The sequence below is a fragment of the Leopardus geoffroyi genome, chromosome D3 (genome assembly GCF_018350155.1).
Source record: "Leopardus geoffroyi isolate Oge1 chromosome D3, O.geoffroyi_Oge1_pat1.0, whole genome shotgun sequence".
Taxonomy (NCBI): domain Eukaryota; kingdom Metazoa; phylum Chordata; class Mammalia; order Carnivora; family Felidae; genus Leopardus; species Leopardus geoffroyi.
The window spans coordinates 86447053-86474018 of NC_059339.1; the positions used below are offsets into that span (position 1 = coordinate 86447053).

The 26966-nt window shown below is 36.8% G+C and overlaps 1 protein-coding gene and 1 pseudogene across 3 annotated transcripts in view; one reads left to right on the forward strand and one right to left on the reverse strand.

Moving 5' to 3' along the window:
- The window catches only part of RTTN (rotatin), a 163345-nt gene that overhangs the window by 63179 nt on the left and 73200 nt on the right, over positions 1-26966 (reverse strand). For all 3 annotated transcript variants that reach the window (XM_045459641.1, XM_045459640.1, XM_045459642.1), the window contains exons 27-32: positions 23223-23377; positions 18630-18849; positions 10991-11119; positions 10414-10524; positions 8474-8632; positions 6891-6962 (exon numbers count right to left, since the gene is read on the reverse strand). In XM_045459641.1, the coding sequence (XP_045315597.1) occupies positions 6891-6962; positions 8474-8632; positions 10414-10524; positions 10991-11119; positions 18630-18849; positions 23223-23377 (846 nt within the window). The remainder of the gene's footprint in view (positions 1-6890; positions 6963-8473; positions 8633-10413; positions 10525-10990; positions 11120-18629; positions 18850-23222; positions 23378-26966) is intronic.
- LOC123588349 lies at positions 15297-15704 on the forward strand (annotated as a pseudogene).

A 26966-nucleotide genomic window follows, 5' to 3' on the forward strand; every position in this document is an offset into this window, starting at 1 on the left:
GTGCCATTATAAATAAGTTTGCAAAGAGAAAAGCAAATTAATTATGTCATAGAACATTCCAATTAGTTTGAAAACATTGTTCTCAAGGATGCAATAAGCTAGAATATTAATTTAAAAACAAGTATTTTAGTCCTAGTGTCACAGTACTAATATACCCATTTAGCTATGATTCAAAAGGAACTAGAAGCAAACTGAAAATTACATTTAAGAAGAGCAGAGAACAGGGACACCTGGCTGGCTCAGTCTGTGGAGCATGCAACTCTTATTAATATGGGAGTTGTGGGTTCAAGCCCCAAACTGGGTATAGAGATTACTTAAAATAAAATCTTTAAGGAAAAAAAAAAATAGAGAATATTTTCAAGATGACAAATCATTTTGATATGTAACAATTAAAGAAAACTGCTATAATGTAATTCAGAAATTGGAAAAAGTGACCATAATTACATACAAAATCCTTAACTACAGATAAAATATGAATATAAATAAAATGATACTGCTTCTCTGACATCAAGTATTTATTGGTTTGCAAAATCAATACTTTATGATGATTCCTGATGAACATATTAAGAGATGAAAAATACGCACTGATAATTAACGCATCAAATATGAAAATGATAAAAACTGTAACTATTAATGAGTCGACTATTTCTCTAGAACACACACACAAACACATGCGCAGACCGTTTCCTGCTACGTTCACTGTAAGCACACGGAAGTAACGACTCCTTCCTCCTGCCCAGGAACAGTGAACAGACGTAGAACCCTGATCTCATTTCTAAATACCATTCTCCATTAAAAGAAATCAGGGCTCTCTGCTCAAATGTCTGATTCCAGGCTGGGGCCGGGAAATTCTGGAACATCTTGCTATACCAGAAAGGAAGGAAGTGCTCAAAGACTGATGAAAACACATTAAAAGGACAAAAGATTCTTCATGAAGGGTCTCCTCCTAGTCAAATCTGGAACAATTTGACTATCTAAATAAATAACGACAGAAACAGATTATAACTCATAAAACAATCTAAGAATCTTTGAGTCCATACTGGTGTAAATACATAAATAAATGGGGCAGAAAAGAAAGCTCTTTCTTACATTAAAATATAATAAATGACAGAACCAGACAAAAAGAAAGAATGACATAATTAGAAAGCCATCATTTGGCAACCATTCTATAATAATTGCTTTAGACAAGAATCACAAATCAAGTTAAAACTAGTAGAAGAAAAGTTGATGAGAAATAGGTATTGACACAATCTCAGCATATCTCCCTTCAAAAAAAATTAAAAAAAAAAACAATGTAACTCCACATGAAGGAAACAAGTAGACTCTACCTTGACCAAACAAGCAAAGTCAGTATCCCCAGTAATGGGGCAAAGAGTTTATCTTGTCTCCTGAGACAACGCACTAACAAGAACACGTCACTTCTGTGGCTTTTCTGTCAAAAAATGTATAACCTGAATCTAATCCTGAGGACAGATAAACCGAATTAAAGAATATTATAAAAATTAAATAGCCTAAACTCTTCAAAAATGCTAAGGTCATAAATGTTAAAGATTTAGGAACGATTTTAGCTAAAAGAAACTAAGTAGACATGACAACTACATGCAACACGTATTCCCAAACCAGGTCCTAGATCCTGACTGGGGTGTTGTAAAGGACAACAGTGGGACAACTGGAAAAATTTGAATAATTACCTAATTTTGATAATTATTATGATTTTATAAGAGAATGTCTTCATTTTTAGGAAATTCACACTTAAGTGTTTAGGAGAAAAAGAAGCATTATGCCTGCACCTCTTAACAGTTCAGAAAAAAAATACCAGCAGGTAGAATTAAGGCAAATCTGGTATAATTAGAACATACGGGGAATCTGGGTACAAGGTACCGTTTCTGCAACTTTTATATAAGGTGATTTTTGTTTCCAAATAAAGTTAAAAAACTAAAACATATGTGGACAGCTCAAAGTCCTATCCCTAATATGGAAAGGAACCAAATCACAAACAAGTGTACTTGCACCACAAACTGACAACTCACTGTAAGTGTATGAAATTACCTTTACATTCAAAAGTGTCATACCATTTTCAAGTGGAAAGAACAACTTTAATATTACAAAATTTATGCATATGCTACCATGATCCTACATAAAATATTCTAGCAATGTTCCCCGGATATGTGTTTGTCTTCTCCCACATGCCATAAGCCCCAGAGAATTAAATCTGATCACCTGTGAATCTCCAAAATTTAGGTACTCAACAAATGTTTACAGAAATGAACGCAAACAAACTTCATAGATAATCCCTATCTAACCAATAAATTTGTTATAGGCAACTCCAAAGTTCCATTCAGGTTGTTAGTGTTGCAGGGATATGGATTTGTGACAATGGTCCTCAAACTAACCCAGAAACACAATTTTCCACAAGCAAGAGTACTAACACCAAGTCAGGCTGCAGAGTTTACAAGACATTGGAGAACAGGGAGCATGACAGTTTAGGGCCTCGTGCACAGTGATTTGTGTTTCCTCTGCCCGAGAAGGCTATAGCCTTGAAGAAGGAAAGACAAATACTTATAAGCATCACTCTTAAAAACAGTGCCTTGAATAGAAAAGATCTGTGATACAGCAGGACTGACATACCAGAACCTGGGTTCTCACTGCAGCAGGAGCCCGGGTTTCAGGCCCTAACGGAGGTGCTGAGGGAAGCAGCAGAAAGACTCAGGCTCTTTATCTCCCCTACTCCCAGTGACCGCCCACATCCACTACATTTCTACACCCATGCAAAAAAGTAAGTGGGGAGTCAGGCTACAAAACTTAAGACCTGATTTTTAACTTTACTTGGCAATATCATCATGCACTAGCAAAGGCTGACAAAGAGCTATCATGTCTATGGCAGGGGCTGAGAGAAACATTTTAAAAATACATTAAAAATAAGGTCACATACATTCTACATAGAAATAAGGCAAGAAATTAGGCATGGCAGTAAAGGAAATATATGAAAAAGAACCTAAATTATTGACATAGGTATTAAATGCTAGTGTCTTTCTGATTAAAAGAAGATTAAAATGTATTATACAGAGGTACCTGGGTGGCTCAGTATGTTAAGCATCCGACTTCAGCTCCGGTCATGATCTCATGGCTCACTAAGTTTGAGCCACATGTCAACTTCTGTGCTGATAGCTCAAGAGCCTGGAGCCTGCTTCAGATTCTGTGTCTCCCTCTCTCTCTGCCCCTCCCCCCGTCAGACACTGTCCCAATCTCTCTCTCTCTCTCTCTCTCTCTCTTTCTCTCTCAAAAACAAATAAACGTTAAAAAAAATTTATAAAAAAATAATAAATAAAATAAATTGGATTATACAGGTTACTAAATGTATTTTTAATATTTTTTAAAATTAAAATGTTTTAAGTGACTTATGCTTCCCCTTGTTCCAGAAAAGATTTAAAGCCTATTACAGGGAAAGATAGATTATAACATGATAGTGAAAGTATAGCAGGGTTGAAAGAAAGAAAAACAAAGGTATGAAAATAACAGAACTGGAGGCGCCTGGGTGGCTCAGTTGGTTAAGCATCCAACTTCAGCTCAGGTCACGATCTCGCGGTTTGTGAGTTCGAGCCCTGCACCAGGCTCTGTGTTGACAGCTTGCTCAGAGCCTGGAACCTGCTCCGGATTCTGTCTCCCTTTCTCTCTGCTCCTGCCCCGCTCACACTCTGTCTGTCTCATAAATAAATAAACATTAAAATTTTTTTTTAATTAAAAAAAATTAAAATTAAAATTAAAAAACAAAAAAATAAAAAAAAAGAAAATAACATAACCAAGAATAAAGTAAAAAAAAAAAAAAATGTATGTACCAGATAAGCCACATTTGATAGGAAGGCTCTAAGCTTTCTAGTACAAAACAATAAAAGAAAAACCAACCAGTTACATAATTTATATATGCGAATCATCACTACTCTGAAGTACAACAATCCCAGACAGTGACATGAAATGGGAATTTATTCTGGGGCTGCAGGGAAAGAATTTGGAAATGGGTAGAAATCACAAAAAGAACACTGCAGAATGCCCAGTGGAACAACAGTACAGAGGACATCAGCTCAGACTTGAGGCATCAAAACAAAGTGCAAAGCAGTAAAAGTAATTCTCTTTGTAAAACATAATTAATCAAATACCTATCTCAACCAAAATACAGTATTTACAAAGCTTCTAGATACTGGTGCTACTTCCTGCTCTATCCCCAAAATACTGTGAAATGCATATTAAGATAAGCAAATGAAACAGTTTTTGGAATAAGATCATTATTCATCATTCTACCAAAGACAGTTTTAATTTCAGAATACTAGATATGTAGCACTTTCTTTCCGGATATAATAAACTGGCAAAGGTCAAACCTCTTGGAGATTATAAAATTCCATTGAAGTATCTGAAAACTATTTTTCTCCCTTCTTGGAACAGCTGTTTTCACGGTGGAATTTAAAGCACCGCTAGGGGCGCCTGGGTGGCTCTGTTGGTTACACATCCAACTTCAGCTCAGGTCACGATCTCTCTGTTCGAGTTCGAGACCCACATCGGGCTCTGTGCTGACCGCTCAGAGCCTGGAGCCTGGTTCAGATTCTATGTCCCCCCCTCTCTCTGTCCCTCCCCCACTCACACTCTGTCTCTCTCTCAAAAATAAATAAACATTAGGGGCGCCTGGGTGGCTCAGTCGGTTAAGTGTCCGACTTCGGCTCAGGTCACGATCTCGTGGTATGTGAGTTCGAGTCCCGCGTCGGGCTCTGTGCTGACCGCTCAGAGCCTGGAGCCTGTTTCAGATTCTGTGTCTCCCTCTCTCTCTGACCCTCCCCCGTTCATGCTCTGTCTCTCTCTGTCTCAAAAATAAATAAATGTTAAAAAAAAAAATTTTTTTTTAAATAAACATTAAAAAAAATTTTTTTAATAAATAAAGTACCACTAAACTTTTAAAATGTTGGGGGACAAATATGAGGCTACCAACCAATCATAACGCTAAATGAGGACACTTAGAAACCAAAAATAATAACCAAGAACAGGAAGAAAATCTAAGTTTATTACAAACACAAAAAAATTAGACTTATTTTCCTAATTTTGCTAAAGACTAGCAAAAGTTTCATTATCAAATACTATTTTGGATTGGAGCAGCTCTCAGAATTTCAGATTCTGGCAGAAGAGCCCAAAAGCTCATTCTAAGCACTATTTTCAACTTTGTAGTAGAAAATTAATTCTGTGATAAAAACATGGAGAATAACAAAACCATGCAGTAAGCATGGTCACTAGCAAGACAAAGGAACTGTGCCCTATTTAACTTGTAGGAGAAAAATGTGAACATCTACACATGCTTCCGTAGTATAATAAAATGTCCCATGAGCTCCAATAGGACCCAGAAGTAGTATTACTCTAGCTTTTATATTATAGCTATTTCAATAATAAAAAATTCGATGGCATTACATTACCAAGCTTATAACACACAAGTGTCGCTAGTTTAACAACGGGACTAGTGGTGATTTGCATATGAGCCAAGAACAACACCTCTTAAAATCTAGTTATTGGATAACAAGCATCAAAACTACTACACCAGTAACATAAATATTAATCCTGTGTATTCTTTCCAGTTTTGTCTCCTATGGTTTTATTACGAGGCAGATGGTGAATAAGCAACCAGGATGAGAAGGCAGCGTTAAACAAATTACAAGAACAAGTGGGAAAGTGGCGTGGGATCCTCCATAACTGGCAGAGTTAAGCTGGGTGTGTCAAGTGTGGAAAAGTGAACCTTCCAAGAGTTTAATGAGATGTGGGCCTTAACAACCACCTGGATCCACACTTCACATCACTGCCTGAAAAGCTGTCTTCACAAAGGCTCAAGTGGATTCAGCAATTCCTCCAAGGATATGTTCTAACAAAAATTTCAAAAGAAACCTCAGATTTGTCTAGGATCCTGGAGAGTGAGGTACAATAGTGTGATTAACAAACACACAGAGAAACAGCACATCTTACCTCCCCAGTGACACCGTTTTTCTATCCTCCAAATCATCTAAAAAGCAGTAGGCTGCAAAAAAGCTAGGTACTACTAGACTCAACATTCAGAACATGAAACAAAAAATTAATCCAGTAAGAACCAAAGAAAGACAAATTATGACCTTAACTGCACTAACCCAGAAAAGGTTAAAAAAAAAATGTTAACAGTAACACATACCTAAGTATAAATAATTTTGTGTATAACTATTAAATTACAGAGGTGTATACTGGGTGGGTATGAGACCAGCTAGACTCAAAGCAAAGGTGTGATTCAGGGCAAGTTATTTAAACCCTCTGTGTGAAAGCTTCTTAATCTACAAAATGAGGATACTAGTGGCCCACAACTCAATTACACAAGTTAAATATTAAGTTAAATAATGTTAAGCTCCTAGAAGAATATATAATAAACTCTATATTAGCTATTAATGTTTCTGTACATGGTAAACAAGTTATCTATTATTTCTGCTCAAAATTATTTTTAACGTTATGGAAAAGGATTTGTAAATCTGATCAAGCACAAAAAAAAAATTCTACATTTTTTTTAAGTTCATTTATTTATTTTGAGAAAGAAAGAGAGACAGCATGAGCAGGGGAGGAGCAGAGAGACAGGGAGAGAGAGGATCCAAAGCAGGCTCCACACTCTAAATGGGGCTCAATCCCACAAACCGTAAGATCATGACCTGAGCCGAAATCAAGAGTCAGACACTCAACTGACTGGGCCACCCAGGCACCCCTTCCAAATTCTCTTTTAAGAGGTCCTGTTGCCATAAAGTTTCATCAGTGACAATATATGTGTATATATGTATATATATGCTGAAATTTAATCATCAATTAATCTCAAATATCTACCAGCTTGATAACTGTTTAAAGTTACCCACCTGCCAAGTATAATCCTTTAAAATTATTGAAGGCATTGGAATTACAAGGAGATTCTGAAGAATAAATGCAGCCTAAAATAAAAAAAAGAAAATGTCAATACTGCCATCTTGCTGTCATCTCTGAAATAACCAATATATCGAATTTAATAATAAAAACCATATCACTGGGCAACTGCATATACTGAGATATCATTATGAGAATTTGCCATGCCCGTTTCTTGTTATATGATGACCTAACAGTGGAGGAAATTATTTCATCAGGAAATATATTTTTTCCTATTTCAGAATTTTATTTTTCCAAAAAAATGATCCATAAAATATAAACTGTTCTGGTAGCAGTTAAGAAATACACTTTCACACTTCTATTATTTCCTTACACACACACACACACACACACACACACACACACCCTTCCCTTCCCCCCCCCCCCCCGCCCCGACTATCCCTCTCATACAAGCTGTTCTCAATAAAAAAGTCCCAACTAGAAACACAAGCCACAAATGTCCAACTTTACCTTCTAGGTCCTTAAGATGGTCAAATTAAATAATGGTACTAAAATGAACACTGATTATGTATACAGTGAAAGATTGTGGTATGAGGGGTGAATAACGGGGTAACAGAGGGGATCCAAAGAGAGTGAAATTTGCGACCATCTTAACTTGAAGTCAATAGATATCTTTAAAGTTGGTGAATCAAGAGGAAGCTACAAGATTAAGCATTACTACTTAAAAACAACAAGAAAACTACAGCATTTGGATTTTGGAACTGGGAACTGGCAAATGGCGGGCCCTGGAGCTGCTGTTTTCTTCACAATCCTCAGATCACTCTTGCATCACTGTTTTTAAAAATATTTGCATCGAGGGGCACGTGGGTGGCTCAGCTGGTTGAGCGCCCGACTCTTGATTTCAGCTCAGGTCATGATCTCACGGTTTATGAAACTGAGCCCCATACTGGGCTCTGCGGTAACAGCTCAGAACCTGCTTGGGATTCTCTTTCCCCCTCCCTCTGCCCCTCCCCCGCTCAAGCTCCCTTTGTGCATGCTCTCTCTCTCTCTCAAAATAAACAAACATTAAAAAAGATTGCATCAATCATTTCAATAAAAGCGGCAATAAAATGAAGCCACAAATTATTTAGAAAGAATTAAAATAGGGTTTACTTTTCCTCTTATATATGATAACTACTACAGAGTTATCTGACAGCCATTCATCTTAAGTAAAGCTCTATCTATAGATATTAGAGATTCATATGCCCTGAGGTAATATGAAAGTAACTTTTTTCCCATGAACTACCTTTTAATGTGTGATAATATAAAAGAATTCATATAAAAATATACCAAATTCTACTTTGGTCTTCTCAAAATAAAGAACTCCAGTATTTACTGTGAATTAGTATCTTTTTTATTCTCTACTAGTATTTTATTTGAGGTTTTATTTGCAGGTACAAAAGATAATGGCCAGCAATCAGTCCACAACATAGAGGATACCACTGATAAGTCATTCCCAAGAGAGTATGGTTTACAAAGACCATACAACCACGAGTTTCTAAGGCTGAATGGGGACGAGGTGCTAGGCGGACAGGCATACCTCCCTGCGCACCACACTGCATTCCGACTGGTCCAGAAGAATGTTCACCACAGTCCCCCAGAGCCCACCAGAAATGTTCTGACAGCTGTTTGCCAAGGCCACACAACCTGTTTCAAGGGTGGTCAGTGCCGATCCTAATCCCAGTGAAGTGAACCTCACCTGTTCAGATTAAAGAAAAGCCATCAAACCAAAGAACCCAATTCCTTAACATGAACTCTTAATTTCTCTGGTACGTAAAATATCATGCTTTTATGACACTGTCTTGACGATCCTAAATTATAAGACACTTATAGAAAACAGTGTCCTATAAATTTATGAATGAATAAAAATCCTATTCCATCAAACAAGCAATATAGAAAAGTTCAATAAAAGCAAATGTCACAGAAAGTCAAAACCAGGTACAAATAAGAATAAAAATTATAGCTCACAAGCCTCTTTCTAGGAGAGCACAGAGTGCTTACACATTTTTTTATGAATATGATTCCTGTTTATTCCTCATTTTTAAAGAGGTTATCTATTATTTTCTTCTCCATCCCCATTAGTGCTTCTTCCAAATAAATGGCTTTAACCTTTTTGAAACTTCTTTGCAAAAAGAAATAACTGAACTGTCTTTCCCTAAAGCATTTAGTATTTTCCCCAAAATTACCGTAAAAGAAAAATGTTTCAAATAAGATTAATGTGCTGTAATATGTTTGCCACAGTACCACTGCTGTGTGAGCTATGCATTTTGGTTGACTTCTGAATTCTGATTCTAAAACAGTTTCACTGGAAGCTACAGGATAGCAAAAAACAATGTGGTCATCATATGGTCAAGCAAACAAGTCTGATGTATATAAAGAATAGAACCTGTATGTTCAGACCAAATAATGTTTCTAAAAACCAAGGTTTTTATTGTAACAGAATATAATCATTTCTTGTTTGAAATTAATGGACGGTGCCCATAGTTACGAGTACTGTATCAGATACTTAAAAATTTGCTAGGAGGGTAGATCTTATGGTCAGTATTCTAATCACAAAAATAAATAAGAGGACAAGAAGTAACTTCTGTAGGTGAAGGATATGTTTACAGCACAATTGTGGTAATGATTTCAGAAGTATACACTTATCTCCAAATTCATGAATTTCTACATATTAAATATGTACAGATTTTCCATGTCAATCATACCTCAATAAAGTGGTTTTAAAAAAGAGGTAAGAGGACAAATGGCTACAACTGGAAAATTTATTAATAACATAAAATTTTGCGCCATAATTGTACTATTCTATTAAATGACACACAAATATCACTTGGCAGCTAAAATCTTTGAAAATGGCTGGGCTTCTCCAATAATTTTTCACTGTTCTCTCTAAAAGTGAAAGTTTCTATAACCCTTTTTTTTTTTTCTATTTTTAATCTGTACTCTAATGAGTGTGATTGAAGAGGGTCTGCTATGAACTAACTGAACTGTATCCCCTCTAAATTCCTATGTTGAAGCCCTAACCCCTAATATACCTAAACCTGATGACAGAGCTTTTAGGATGTAATTAAAGTTAAATGAGGTCATAAAGGTGGGGTCCTAATCTGATAGGATTGGTGGCCTCATAAGAGGAGGAAGGTCACATGAGCACACGGTGAGAAGGCAGCTGTCTGTAAGCCAGAAAGGAGAGCCCTCACCAGAACCCAACATTATTGACACCTAATCTCAGATTTCTAGCCTCCAGAACTATAAGAAAATAAATTTGTTTTCTAAGCCACCTCGTTTATAGTATTTTGTTACGGCAGCCCAAACTGACTAGGAGAGAGTAAACAGCTGAAGGTACAGTCACTAAAATAATCTCATTTTGGAAAACACAAATATATACATATACATATACGTATACATATACGTATATGTATATATTTGTTTGTTTCACTTGTTTTTAATCTACACATAATGGACTCCATTTTCCTTCACACTGACTTCTGGATCTCGATCAACCCATAATGGAATCAACCAAGCCAATCCTTGCTGAGTAGGGGCCTGGTCTTCGCTGTGACTCCCCAGAGGCAAGAACCAGAGTGACATCCACTCCTAGAACGAACAAAAGGAACAGAGACACATTAGGTAAGGCTCTAGGAATACAACAGAAAAAGTTTAAAGTAACTTTTACATTTAAAAATTTTTTTTACTCAAAACAAAGTTAAAATGTACTTAAGACTTGGCTTTAATTTAGTATTTAACCAAAACAAGGCAAACAAAAATCTCAGTTTCTACTTAAAAGTTAAACAAAACAACTTGTCTTCAAAACAACTACCTCCCCCATGATTTAGACAAAATGTAGTTCTCTAGAGCCAGATTTCAATCAAAATGTATTTCAAATAAAATTCAGATTTGTGTAATACACAACTTCTAAGAAACATCTCAGTCAGAAGTCATTTCTGTCTCCTAAGAAGAAAAATCAAATGAGATATTTTCATATAGGCTTGAAACGTGTGAGACACAGCACATTCCTTGTCTAGCAACTGTTGAGAAGACAGGCGGCTTCTGATGCTCTCACCGAACTCTGGGCTTGGGCCATCATCTCGTGGGATAAGTGAAGCAAACAAAGAATTGTGCTCTTAGTGACCCCTTTTCCCATAAAGGACATCGCATTTCCTCCACGCTCCACGTAAAAAGAAGTAATGACCTGAAAAAGTACAAACAATATTATGGTGACTTTGCTCTGAGTGGTATATAAAAACAAATACATAACTCTCTACTAACTTGTCTGATTTGAATCTTAACCACATAAAGTATATACAACATTCTTAGTTTATACATTTAAAAATAGTTAAGATGGTATACTTTAGGTTTTGTGTTACTACAATTAAAATAAATATTCTTACTTTAAAATTTTCTCCCTTTGGAACTTGTACAAAGATGTGTAGTATCCTCCTAGAAGACTTTTGTAATTTAGAATATGCTCATGCATTTTTCAAATGATACAGTATCCTTTAAGCAAAAGAGTTTCCAACATCTTATTTAAAAAATACACTTAGGGGGCACCTGGGTGGCTCAGTCAGTTAAGCGCCTGACTCTTGATTTCAGCTCAATTCATTATCTCACAATTTGTAGGTTTGAGCCCCACAATAGGCCCTGCTCTGTCTGAAGCAGTCTGTCTCCCTCTGTTTCTCTCTGCCCCTCCCCAACTATGCACGCACACTTTTTCTGTCTCTCTCTCTCTCTCTCTCTCTTAAAAAAAAATAAATAGGGGTGCCTGAGTGGCGCAGTCGGTTAAGCGTCCGACTTCAGCCAGGTCACGATCTCGCGGTCTGTGGGTTCGAGCCCCGCGTCGGGCTCTGGGCTGATGGCTCAGAGCCTGGAGCCTGTTTCCGATTCTGTGTCTCCCTCTCTCTCTGCCCCTCCCCCGTTCATGCTCTGTCTCTCTCTGTCCCAAAAAAAATAAATAAACGTTGAAAAAAAAAATTTTTTTTTTAAATAAATAAATAAACACTTAAGACAAATATTCAAAGTGACAAAAGACCACTTATAATTCACAAAATTTTAGTAAGAAAAGGAATGCTAACTATATTTAAGTGCCAACATACTATAAAGGAAAAATCTGTTTTGAGTCAAAACAATCGAAACTACCTATTATCTGACCAATACAACATCAAGTATTTCAGTTCATTCACCCAAGGACTCTGGATGCTTTTATCCATCACAGAATCCTTTAAAGTAAGTCATTTTGTCTTAAAATAGAAACTACTTTTCAGTTCATGCAGCAGATTATTTCAAAAGATGGCACAAATTGAGGTGCCTGGGTGGCTCGGTTGGTTAAGCATCTGACTTTGGCTCAGGTCATGATCTCACAGTCTGTGAGTTCGAGCCCTGCGTCAGGCTCTGTGCTGACAGCTCAGGGTCTGGAGCCTGCTTTGGATTCTGTGTCTCCCTCTCTCTCTGCCCCTCCCCCACTCGCACTCTGTCTCTGTCCTTCCAAAAATGAATAAACACTAAAAAAATTTTTTTTTTTTAAAAAGATGGCACAAATAATAAATCATGATAGGTATAGCTTATTTAACAGAAGCAATTTATTCATAGATAATATGAGATTTGTATGTTACATCAGAATTTTCATAAACCAAATAATTATATATGATGTCTGAAAAATAACCCAAGATCGTCCAGGAGGTGAAATTATAGGTGACGGGCTTTGTTCTACTACACACTCATGTATGTGTTTGAAAGTTTTCATAATTAAAAGTTTAAAACTTTAAGGGACTATCTTAAGAATAAGACACTTGCATGATTCAAGCCCTTCTTGTCTTCCGCTAAGTCAGTGGAGACAGCTACAGTATGATGGTTTCATACCCAGTTGGTAAGTGACAAGCCAAGAATTTAGGGATTATTTCCTTTCAATCTGACCTTTTGGTCATATCTGTGGAATTATACTCCATCTGTCTGGTTTTAAGAATTTAATTATCACAGTTTATGCACTTATCATAATGTATCATGCTTAGTTTAAAAGCCTCATTTCTCAACCATGAAAAGCAAATATTCCCATTCTATTTTCACTATGCAAAACAAAATACCTATACTAGAAATACAGCTCCCTTCTGAAAAGGAGTCCGCTTTAGTGAGAAACTATAAAGCAAATCATTTGGACCAACAATGACTTTGTTTCAATGTCTATTCACATAAGCCTTACTTGATTCTTTAGTAGGAAAATAAATCTAAATGTTTACTAATTATGTAACTATGCAAAAGGTCCCAAGTAAGATTTAATGGGACTCTGCCACAATGTCTAACAAGTGACAGATTTCTTCATATTATTTTCCTGTCACTTAATGTGAAGACAAAAAGATTTTCTTCCCAAGACGTGTAAAGCATGAAGTATACTCCTCTGTTTATACCAAATCAAGATTTGCTAACCAAGTTTTTCTTAACTGTGGAACATTCTAAAACAGGGATTGTACTTTTTTATCTACTCCTTAGCTAATACATTTGCCTCAATTTCTCACCTAGAACTAAGAAACCCTTTTGTTCTCCAATACCATAGAAAGCTCCTTTTAATTCCTGGTATTTGAAACACAACGTGTGATCTGAATCTTACACAGTTTCAAAAACAAAAGCACTCCCGATAGTTTCCAAATATAAACAATGTTAACACCTAACTTCTTCAGTCACTGCTGTAGTCAACCCTCACATATATCCCTGATTGGAAACAGGTAAGTCACTTCATAGAGAAGATGAGTTCCAAAAGGTTTATAAATGGAGTATATACAAATCACATTACACACAATGCTATAAATTAGGTACTTGTATATTGAATTATATTTTAAATGCACTAGAGGATCTGACTTTTTAAAAAATACTACAATAAGGTCTTTAAGCTAACATAACTGTTCTAAAAATTCATCCATTTCTGTATGAATGTATAAATTCTGTGTTATGACACCTTGAAGGTTAGAATAACTCATCATACACTGACCATGTGTACTTTTTTAGTATTTATAATTATTCCAGAAAAAAAGTTTATTCGATTAAAACAGCTACACTTGGGGCGCCTGGGTGGCGCAGTCGGTTGAGCGTCCGACTTCAGCCAGGTCACGATCTCGGGGTCCGTGAGCTCGGGCCCCGTGTCAGGCTCTGGGCTGATGGCTCAGAGCCTGGAGCCTGTTTCCGATTCTGTGTCTCCCTCTCTCTCTGCCCCTCCCCCGTTCATGCTCTGTCTCTCTCTGTCCCAAAGGTGAATGAACATTGAAAAAAAAAATTAAAAAAAAAAAAAAAAAAAAACAGCTACACTCAAATTCATATTCAATTTTATAGTACATATAAGAGTATTTAGGATTTTGAAATCTTTTTAACAAAATAAGATATACTTTTGAGATAAATTCTAGTTAATATCATCTGAAGCATGGTTTACAGCTGAATATACAAACATCACCTAAAGCATGATTTAATGATGAAAGCACAAAAATTAAACACACATAATTTATATATTCATTTAAATCACATTTCAATATTACTCAAACTGTATTCTAATTAAAAACCACATGTAAGATACATATAAAGTAAATTAGTTGTTATTTCAACAATATGTGCCAATCACTATGTTAGGATAATGGGAAGCTATGGGTTAGTGGAAATGATACAAAGGTGATTCCCACAAGCTTACAGTCTAACAACAGATCAACGCGTAAAACAAAATAGAGATACAATGTCTTAAGCACCATAATAACGGCATATATAAACTGTTACAGGTATACAACCTAGGAAGAGGCCGGTCACTCTTCCCTGAGTGTGTATGTCTGGAAGATAAGGAAAGACTTCCTAAAGGAAGGTAAATGAATAAGAGAGATCTTAAACTCTGTATACAGACTGCCATCTGAAAAGAGAAGAAATTATATGAAGAAATAGACTTTTAAAATAAGTTTTATTGGGGCGCCTGGGTGGCTCGGTCGGTTAAGCGTCCAAATTCAGCTCAGGTCATGATCTCACGGTCCGTGAGTTCGAGCCCCGCGTCGGGCTCCGTGCTGACAGCTCAGAGCCTGGAGCCTGTTTCAGAGTCTGTGTCTCCCTCTCTCTCTGCCCCTCCCCTGTTCATGCTCTGTCTCTCTCTGTCTCAAAAATAAATAAACGTTAAAAATAAATAAATAAATAAAATAAAATAAGTTTTATTTAGTGAAATGGGCCAAATAAAACTGAAACTTCAGAGATGTGGGGGGAAAAATAAAACTGATGTAAGATTCAAAATGCAAGATTACAAAACTCCTTATGCACTTGATAGAGAGCTCTGGGTTGTAAGGTTTCAGCTTTTAAAGGAGTATCTGGTGGCAGGCAGACTGTGTGACTGCAGGTGGGAGCACACAGCATAAAGAAGAATGGCTGCTGACGTGCCATCCAGACTGGGGAAGACCCAGAAACTTCGGGGCCACGTGAGCCACGGCCACGGTTGCATCAGCAAGCACCGGAAGCACCCCGGAGACCAGGGGAATGCTGGTGGCATCTCCACAGGATCCACATCAACGAATATCATTTGGTTGGCACGAGGCATTACCACTTAAAGAGGAGCCAGAGCTTCTGCCCAACTGTCAACCTCGATAAACCTTGGACATTGGTCAGTGAGCAGACACAGGCAAATGCTGCCAAAAACGAGACGGGAGCTGCTCCCATAACTGATGTGGTGCGATGGGGCTACTGCAAAGTCTGGGGGAAGGGCAAGCTCCCCAAACAGCCTGTCAGCGTGAAGGCCTGAAGCCACATGGAAGAAGGTTCATTAAATACTGGCAAGTGCGTTCCAAAAAAAAAAAAAAAAAAAAAAGGAATAGGAAATTATGGATACAAGTTGGTCGAAGCATCCCATGTCTAGAATGCCCATGATATCAATCATTCATCTCTGAAAATCTAACACTGCCTCCTCGAAGAGGCTTTGCTGACGTCCTAATACAGTTAAAGAGCCCAACCTCTGACTATCATTCAACCTTGACTATCACCAAACCTTTCAAGACAAGCAATGCTGACAGATTTGGTCAATAAGGAAACAATGAGTCATTTTTAGATTCAGACAGGTTATTACTTAACGTTAAAAACAAAAGCAACAGTAGCCAAAGCGCCAGCTCCCAGTCTCTTTCGCAGGGTGACAATGAAACGGGGGGGCCAGATGACAGCAATGCAGACAGCAGGGCACTCTGCGGAGGAGCCCAGGCCCCACTGCGGCCGAGCTGCTTACAGCCTGCAGCTATCCTGCAAGGGAACTGAGGCAGAAAGCCTCACTCATCAGAACCCAGGAGGTAGTAAGAAACAGGCTCGTGACAGACATCCCAGGAAGAGTGAAGCAAGTAAGAAACAGTCTTGTAGCAGTTCCTCACAAGCCTCCCATGTTCTCATGTTCCAGAAGGATCAGAGGAAGTTCTGCAAGACTTAGATAAGCTGTGATTAGGCCTTGCCTCTGTGGACGGTGTGCATAAAATGCAAGGCTGGCAGGGAACCCTGGGGAAGCTCTTCTCTAACAGGACTATGTAGAACTACGTCATTGCTATATTTATGACATCATACTAAAACTATACTGACCCAAATGATGAAAATGGGGTATATCAGAACGTGTGAGATAATAAGGCCATGCCTAGAAGGTAATTAGAGCTAAAAATACTTGAGAATAGATTTTTAAAAAATCAGTGAAATAAGACTATCACAAAAAAGCCATAAATTAAAACAAAAGGAAAAAGAAATAAGCTTAAAGAGAAATTAATGAAGTGGGGGAAAACATTAAAGGGAGGATCAACAAAGTCCACCGTTCATTCTTTGAAAAGAATGATAATAATAAAACATACAAACACACAGTAAGACCAATCAAGAGAACTAGAGGAAAGAATAGTTTAATACCTCGAATGAAATGGGACCTCCCTCTAGATCTGACAGACATTTAAAGAATAAGATGATTTGATGAATAATCTCAGGGCTAGGAATTCAAAACTTTAGATAAAATACTAGAAAAACATAACTTACTGACACCAAAAATTAAAAATCTCAAAATTCTAGATTTAAAAAATTCAATTCATTTACAATCTTTCCCAAAAGAAAACTCCAGGTCTGAATTGCTTCATCATCAAATTCTACTAGACATTTAAGCATTAAATACCACCAATTCCAATCAACTACTTCAAAAGGAAATAAGAGTTACATAAAAATAATTTATACATATAAAGATGGATTAATTTTGATATTAAAACCTGACAAAAGTTTCCTGAGAAAGAAGACAGATGCAGTCATTATAAAACCATTTTCTGCATAAGAAAATTGGTAGAATTCTAAAAACATTAACAAACTAAATCTGTTAATATATAAAAGGAATAGTACATCACAACCTAAGTTGAAATTCTCCCAGAAGTGCAAGGATGTTTAAAATTTTTAAATGAATCAATCTAATCCATCACCTTAATGGAATACAGGGGAAAAAAAAAAATCATGTTTATCTTAAAAGATACAGAAAAAGCATTATACATTTGTTATTAAAAAAAAAAAACACCTTGGTAAAGCAAGACTAAAAGGAAACTTACTTTTCTTTACTTAATTGAAAAAAACTACCATAAACAGCATAGTGAGAGGTGAAAAAGGCCTTTCCTTTGAGTTTGGAAACAAGGATTGCTGGGTAGATGGCTCATATATAAAAACTGAGTACACTTCTACACATTCAACAATAGTTAGAAAATCAACTATCAAAAATTCATTTTCACTGAGAGACAAGAATATTCATTGAAGCAGAATCCAAAATGGCTCTCCATTAAAATAAAAAAACCAAAATATCTTTCAACACTGTAGCGTAGTGAACACTGGACAAGTAAACTAACTCTACCTACAGGAAGCAGGATGAACAAGTCTCAGAAGCATACTGATGACAGAAAGCAGTCATATGATTCCATTTTACAAAACTTAAAAAATCAGGAATTGTTGCAAACATGTACGCATAATTAAGTGGTAAGATTACCAAGAAAAGTAAAGAATGAGTACCATAAACTCAAAGTAACAACTACCTTTCAGGAGAGAAGAGCTCAAAAAGGGGGATGGCAAATGTTCCCTGGGTGCTGGCAATGCCTGGATCAGGCAGGTTCACTATGTGATGCCTGAGCTATGTATGTTCTGTGTAATCTCCACAAATGTGCTGTATTTCACAGATAAAAAGGATAGACAACATAAGTGAATATATTACCTAACGAGGGGACTTAAATGTAAGCCTTAGTTTATTCTTCTTGAAAATGAGTGTACTCTATAAGTGATCTTACATATTTATTAATAAAAATCATTAAAACACTTAACACATTATAATGAGTCATAGGAATACTGCAGAATAATCTACATTAAATATACTGATACACAGAACGCACCTAACACTGTGCCCAGCATAGGGGCTCCTGGGTGGCTCAGTTGGTTGAGCATCTGACTTCGGCTCAGGTCATGATCTCACAGTTCGTGAGTTCGAGGCTCTGTGCTGAAAGCCTGGAGCCTGCTTCAGATTCTGTGTCCCCCTCTCTCTCCGCCCCACCCCTGCTTGTGCTCTGTCTCTCTCTGTCTTTCAAAAATGAATAAACATAAAAAAAAAATTTTTTTAAATAAAAAAAACACCATGCCTGGCACAAAGGGAATGATCAATAAAGAGTAAATAGCTGTTCTTTGGGGTTGTTACTATTTAGTTACAGTCACTGGTTATTTTTACTTACTTCAAGAAGACCTGACAAGTACTTGACACAAATTTCAAATGGCTTTGTGAGAGGAGAGTGTGAGCTCCATCCCGGAGATGCCGTGAGGTGAGCCATCCCTCGTAAGGTCCTCTCGAGGGAAGGCAGGCCATAGAAGTGAGGGGCATCAGTGACTCTCAGGCTCTGGAGCAGTCTCAGAGCCAGCTGTGTCTGGAAAACGTGAAGAAGTTCCAAGCATTTCCTGTGTATGTAAAGCAAGGAAGGAAAAAATCAACAAGAGAACAAGTGTGATGGGCTAATGGGTTAACTTACTGATGGTAGAGAGTTACTAACAACTTAGTATGTCAGAAAAATACGAACCAGGAGAAATGGCGGTCTCAAAACAAGGCTTTTCAAGGAAAACATAGTTAAAATATGAGGTGAAAGACCAGTAACAATTACACTGAAAAAGAGATAAGTGATATTGGTATTGGTACCCAAAAATAAAACCAAAAATTAGAATGGAAAATTAAATGCATACTTTAAATGAGTTAAATTGGCATATATTAAACCTATACTTTTAATCTGGAATCATTCAAAAATTGAATTTTTAATTAGCTGAAATTGTTTTCCCCAGAAAGCTAAAATAAAAGGTTTTAATGAGTTTGACACATAATTTACATGAAACAATCAAGAGAACATTTTTTTTTTTTAGGAAACAAAATCCCTGAAACTAATAGGTAGGCACGGATCCAGAGATGAAATTCCTGGGAGAAGTATGAGCGTGTAACAAAGTTTGAATAAAATCTGAAATTTCCTCAGTTATACAGATTTTTAGACTCCAAAACTGATGACTACTATGTTTTTACATATTACAGTATTACAGTATCATATGTGTGTAGTTGAATTACAGTATTATGAGTATAGTTGAATGATTTTTAAAGATCATAATTCTTATACACCTGACATCTAACTGCTTTTAAAGTTTTAGAAACACATGTAACTCGCAACAAAGCCTAAAAGTTATTTGTATAAATTCATATTTCCCACAGGTCAACAACAAAGTACAGTTAGAGGCACTAACCCCTTGTGCCGTCAAAAATCCTCATATACTTTGTGACTCTCCAAAAACTCAACTAATAGCAAACTGTTGACCAGAAGCCTTACTGATAACATAAAACAGTCAATTAACACACATTTTGTATGTTTTCTGTTATAATACTCTGTATTCTTACAAAAAGGCAAGCTAGCGGAAAGAAAACATTATTATTATTATTATTATTTTTTTTTTTTTTAAGTAAGCTCTATGCCCAATGTGGGGCCTGAACTCAAAACCCTGAGATCAAGAGCTTCATGCTCTACTGACTGAGCCAGCCAGTTGTCCCGGTAAAGGAAAATATTATCAAGAAAATCATAAAAGTACTATACTGTATTTATTCAAAAAAATCCAGGTATAAATAGACCCACAGAGTTCAAACCTGTGCTGGGCAAGAATCAACTATAATCTAATCAACAGTATTAAAAAATGTTCTTCTGTTCTTTAAATTAACATACCAGTCATTCTCATTTTCTGCTGTCCCTCTTACCTTAACGCTTGCAAAAGAAAACTACCAAAGGAAATAGTGCCTCTGCAAATATCTAACCAATCCCAGTTCAACCGCCACCAGTTCCCTCTCCTAGTCCCTGTGAACATTCCCCAAGCTCCACACCCAGTTTGTCTCATAACCACGCAAGTTCCTCTCAACATCCAAGAAGAGTCCACAGCGCTGTTTCTCAAAGTCTAGCCCAAGGATTACCTATGGTGCTTGCCTAATATGTACATTCCTGAGCTGCTGATAATATTTTAACAAGTCCCCCAGGAGATTCTATACACATTACAGGTCTAGCTGCACAGAATCTACCAGCAATGGATTCACTGTTTTTGTCTTCAGCACTTTAATAAGGTATCAATGTACGCAGTAAAACTCACGAATCTTATACACGACATGATTTATGTATGTATATAATCATGCAACCACCAAGCATAACAACATATAAAATATTCTCATCACCTCAGAAGGCTCCTAGGTGACCTTCTCTAGTGAAATTTTTATTGACTTGTATTCTAAATTTACTAATCCTCTTTTATACTGTGTCTAGCCCACTATTAAGCCCATGCGATGAATTTTTTACTTGAAAAACTGTAGTCTCCATTTCTCTGCTATTGATATTCTCCATAGTTTTACCAATATTACCCATATTTTCATCTAATATATATTATATTTATATTTAAAATATTACTTAGGGGTGCCTGGGTAGTTGAGTCAGTTAAGTATCCAACTTGATTTCGGCTCAAGTCATGATCTCATGGTTCCTGAGTTCAAGTCCCATGTCAGGCTCTGTGCTGACAGCCTGCTTGTGATTCTGTCTCCTTCCCTCCTCGCCCCTCCCCCACTCATCCTCTCCCTCTCAAAATAAACTTTAAAACGTAAAATATTATTTGTAGTAATAATTTATATTATATATATTATAATTACATTTATTACATTACATATTATTTATAATATAAATTATAATTATGATATATTATAATATTATAATATATATCATAATAACTTATAAGAATAAAGTTCCTGTAATAGTTGACACCTGTGGGTCTATTTCTAATGATATTTTTCTCTGAACTACAGGAGACATTTTCCTACTTCTTTATAGTTCTCCTCATTTGTGACTGTATGTCAAACCTTTGCGTCCAAGAGTTACTGAGGGGCACCTGGCTGGCTCAGTTGGTAGAGTATATGACTCTTGATCTCAGGGTTGTGAGTTTCAGACCCACATTGTGTATAAAGATTACTTAAAAATAAAATGTTTTAAAAAAAAAGTTATTGAGGGCAAATTACGTAATAGCTTCTCATAGAAATGGCTTTCAGATCTAGTCAGATGTTGAACTGAATTAGGGGTATTTGACACTTTGGTTTGTTTCAAATGTTATGTGTGGGGGATCAGGTCTTTCCCTCCAGCAGAGACTTGGGATCGCAGCATAAGAAGACCTCATTAAATAGAAAACTTTTAAACATCAAAGGACACTACCCAAAAAGTGAAAACATAACCTACAGAATGGGAGAAAAATGTGAAATCATATTCGATACGATATTTTTAAAAAATTTTTTTAATCTTTATTTATTATTGAGAGAGAGAGAGAGAGAGAGAGAAACAGAGCGCGAGCAGGGGAGGAACAGAGAGAGGAGACCAGAATCCGAAGCAGGCCAGGCTCTAGGCACTGAGCTGTCAGCACAGAGCCTGACGCAGGGCTCAAACCCACGAATTATGAGATCATGACCTGAGCCAAAGTCGGACCCTTAACCGACTGAGCCACCCAGGCGCCCCATATTCGATACGATATTGATGTCTAGAATATATAAAAAGACAGCTCAACAACAAAAAAAACAAACAACCCAATGCAAAAATAGGCAAAAGACTTGAATACACATTTTTCCAAAGAAGATATACAAATAACCAGTAAGCACAGGAAAGGATGCTCAACATCATTTTTCATGAGGGAAATAAAATCAAAACCAAAATGATTCCAGTTTATACCACTAGGATGGCCATAAGAAGAAGTGTTACAGAGGACATAGAGAAATTAGAACACTTATACATTGCTAGTGGGAATGTAAAATGGTGTAGCTGCTATGGAAAAGAGTTCGGCACTTCTTAAGGAAAATAATCACAGAGTAACCACATGCGCCAGCAAGTCCAGTCATAGGTGTATACGGGGGAACTAAAAACATGCGTTCACACAAAAACTTGTATGTAAATGTTCAAAGCTGCATTATTCACAATACTCAAAGGTAGAAACAACTCAAATGTCCACCACCAGATGAATGGATAAACAAAATGTGGTCTATCTGTACATGGACTACTGTTCAGTCATAGGAAGCAATGAGCACTGATATGTGCTAGAATATGGATGGACCTTGAAAGCGTGATGCGAAATCAGACACAAAAGATCATATGTGTCTGATTCCATTCATATAAAATGTACAGAATAAGTAAATTCCCAGAGAGACAAAAATTAGTGGTTGGTTGCCACAGGCTTGGGTAAGGGTACAAAGTTTCTTTTCAGAGTAATGAAAAGAAAGAATTAAATGGTGACAGTTGAACAACATTGTACACATACCAAAACGATTCAATTGTATACTTTAAAATGGTTAAGATAGTAAATTTTATCTAATTAAAAAAATTTTAAGTCAGAATTATAGACACACATTGGAAAATCATCTATGTAGTTAAAAAAAAAGTCATAAAGTCACAGAAATGGGTATGATTGCTCAGATACATGTATAGAGAATTAAGAGAGGACCAAGAGACAGTAAAATACTGTGTGTGTATGTGCGTGTGTGTGTGTGTGTGTGAGAGAGAGAGAGAGAGAGAGAGAGTGTGAGTGTGTGTGTGTGTATGTGTGTGTGTGTATGAAATTATAATCAGGCTATACAAGAGACTTCATTGAAATGAAAACAAACAGACCACAACTGATTACTACTGAAGTCTTGCTTCCTCAATTTGAAACCAGTAAACAAGTAAGACTCTTTGGAAATCAAAACGAAACTAGTTTCTACATGAATGTCCCCGAACCTTCAACAACACAAATGGTACCTGTCAGTAACCGCCATGAAACTGAGCAGCAAGGTATTGAAAAGAGCAATCAGTTCTTTCTGCACTTGTTGCCTCACAGCAGTCCGGATGTCATCTGTTTCCTCTCGTGCCTGTGACTCCGGCAGAACCAGCAGGTCTAACAGTGGGTTTGGACTCTAAACAATAATATTAAAAAAATATGTTTACTCTCTAATTGAGCTGTCTGTTGTTCCTATAAAGATTTTTGTTGCAAATCACATTCTGGATTACCTAAGAGTTATATTACCTAACCTGTAGGTACGGGTCTCTAGTGCATTAGTAGAGATGCTCTAAACTCAAAAGGTGCTTCATATGTTATCTCAACAGAAGAACAGCACATCTATTACAGAAAACTGAGGAAAATATAAAGAAGCACAATGAGAAAAACAAAAACCCCATGATCACACCTCACAGAGATAGCTGCTATGAGTAGACTGGTGTATACTATCCTCATTGTGGGAGAATAAACATAAACAGAATTCTAATTCTGTATTTTTAACAAAACTGAGACCAAGTGAAAAAATCCGCTATAACAACCCCTTTTTAAACATAATGTTGGGGAACCTGGGGCGCTCAGTCTGTTAAGCATCTGACTTTGGCTCAGGTCATGATCTCGCGGTTCGTGGGTTTGAGCCCCAAGTCAGGACAGCTCAGAGCCCGGAGCCTGCTTTGGATTCTGTGTCTCCCTCTCTCTCTGTGCCCCTCCCCCACTCATACTCTGTCTCTCAAAAATAAATAAACATTAAAAAAATAATTAAAAAACAGGGGCACCTTGGTGGCTCAGTTGGGTAAGCTTCCGACTTCAGCTCAGGTCATGATCTCGTGGTTGTGAGTTCAAGCCCCACATCAGGCTCTGTGCTGACAGCTCAGAGCCTGGAGCCTGCTTCAGAGTCTGTGTCTCCCTCTCTATGTGCCCTCTCCCCCTCGTGCTCTGGCTGTCTCTCTCTCTCAAAAATAAATATTTAAATTTTTTTAAATAAAAATAAAAAAATAATAAACATAATGTTATCAGTATTTCTTCAAACACAATATTTTAATATCTGATTATTTTTCAATCATAAGGATTTCCACACCAATTACTAAATCATCAGTGATTTTTAATTTCATGGAGATGTGCAGCAGGGTGTTCAACTCAGATTGTATCTGGTGTATGAATTCCAAGCTATGATATTACTAAATCAAAATAGTTTTAACAGTTTTAATGTTTTCAACATATATTGCCAAATTGTCTCTACAAAACATGCACCAATAGACATGACGATGCGGGGTGGGAGAAGATCACAGCATTCAAGCCAATGCTGAGTATTATTACTGTTGTCATCTTTGCCAATTTGATAGGCTGACAAATAAAACTAGTATTATTTAAATTTTTTCTTGTTTCCCAACTTTGAAAAAATGTAACTAAAGAAATGTAACAGGATTATTTTTAATAATACTAAGAACAGAAAATGTTACATTAACCAACAGCATTAAAGACAGCTGGAATAGTTATTAATCAAAGAAAATAAGATTCCTCCATGTAATTTTTCGATTAAGCTAGAAGATGGGCATTTTCTTATTTTACAGATGGGCAAACAGGTTTATAAAGAGGTTATGTAACTTGTCCAAAGTCATACAAATGAACAAAGCAAGGATTCAACCTGAGAATCATCTAACTTCAAATATGGTTAATATCCTGTCCCCTGGATTACAACACATCAATACTGCATATTACAACATAAAAGAAGAGATAAAATGTAATTGGTATTGTTATGAAATCCTTCACCTAAAGAACTCAAAAAATAACTGCATTCTTTTTGGGGAAAAAATTTTTTTAAATGGGAAGAAAATTCTAAGTTGTTTATATTACGTACTATGTACCATATACTTCAATCAAGTACACAGAATTATAAATAATACGACTATGAGGGGTGCCTGGGTGGCTCGGTCAGTTAAGCGTCTAACTCTAGATTGCGGCTCATGTCATGATCTCACGGTCGTGGGATCAAGCCCTATGTCGAGGTCCACACTGAGCTTGGGATTCTCTCTGTCTCCTTCTCTCTCTGCCCCTCCCCAGCTCATGCTCTCTCTCTCAAAATAAATAAACATTTTTTTAAAAATAATATACCTGTGGGACTTTAGAAAGTATTGGTAACAGATGTTCTTTTAACTTACTTTACTATGTTCCATACCTAAAGAGTATTTTGTCTTTTCATCTTTTCCTTTCATCCTGAACAAGAAGTGCCTCATTTGGATCAAATAAAATTACATAAAACATAACTATAACTTCTACATTTTATATAGGAATAAAACAATCAAGATACACATTTAGTAAGTCATAAAAATAAATATATACACTATAGTATTCTTAGCTCCAAATAACCAAAGGCTGAATTACACCCACCTTTCCTCCAACTCTGATAAATACTGACAAGATGAACAAACCTGGGTTTTGTTTTGTTTTTTTTTGACACAGTAAATTTTAATTTCCATAATATCAAAGTGTTTTTTATTTTATTTTATTTTATTTTATTATTTTTTTTTAATATGAAATTTATTGTCAAATTGGTTTCCATACAACACCCAGGGCTCATCTCAAAAGGTGCCCTCCTCAATGCCCATCACCCACCCTCCCCGCCCTCCCACCCCCATCAACCCTCAGTTTATTCTCAGTTTTTAAGAGTCTCTTATGGTTTGGCTCCCTCCCTCTCTGACTTTTTTTTCCCCTTCTCCTCCCTCATGGTCTTCCGTTAAGTTTCTCAGGATCCACATAAGAGTGAAAACATATGGTATCTGTCTTTCTCTGTGACTTATTTCACTTAGCATAACACTCTCCAGTTCCATCCACGTTGCTACAAAGGGCCATATTTCATTCTTTCTCATTGCCACGTAGTACTCTATTGTATATATAAACCACAATTTCTTTATCCATTCATCAGTTGAGGGACATTTAGCCTCTTTCCATAATTTGGCTATTGTTGAAAGTGCTGCTATAAACATTGGGGTACAAGTGCCCCTATGCATCAGCACTCCTGTATCCCTTGGGTAAATTCCTAGCAGTGCTATTGCTGGGTCATAGGGTAGATCTATTTTTAATTTTTTGAGGAACCTCCACACTGTTTTCCAGAGCAGCTGCACCAGCTTGCATTCTCACCAACAGTGCAAGAGGGTTCCCGTTTCTCCGCATCCTCTCCAGCATCTATAGTCTCCTGATTTGTTCATTTTAGCCACTCTGACTGGCGTGAGGTGGTATCTCAATGTGGTTTTGATTTGTATTTCCCTGATGAGGAGTGACGTTGAGCATCTTTCCATGTGCTGGTTGGCCATCTGGATGTCTTCTTTAGAGAAGTGTCTATTCATGTTTTCTGCCCATTTCTTCACTGGATTATTTGTTTTTCGGGTGTGGAGTTTGGTGAGCTCTTTATAGATTTTGGATACTAGCCCTTTGTCTGATATATATTTGCAAATATCTTTTCCCATTCCATTGGTTGCCTTTTAGTTTTGTTGGTTGTTTACTTTGCAGTGCAGAAGCTTTTTATCTTCATGAGGTCCCAATAGTTCATTTTTGCTTTTAATTCCCTTGCCTTTGGGGATGTGTCAAGTAGGAAATTGCTGTGGCTGAGGTCAGAGAGGTTTTTTCCTGCTTTCTCCTCTAGGTTTTGATGGTTTCCTGTCTCACATTCAGGTCCTTCATCCTTTCGGAGTTTATTTTTGTGAATGGTGTAAGAAAGTGGTCTAGTTTCATCC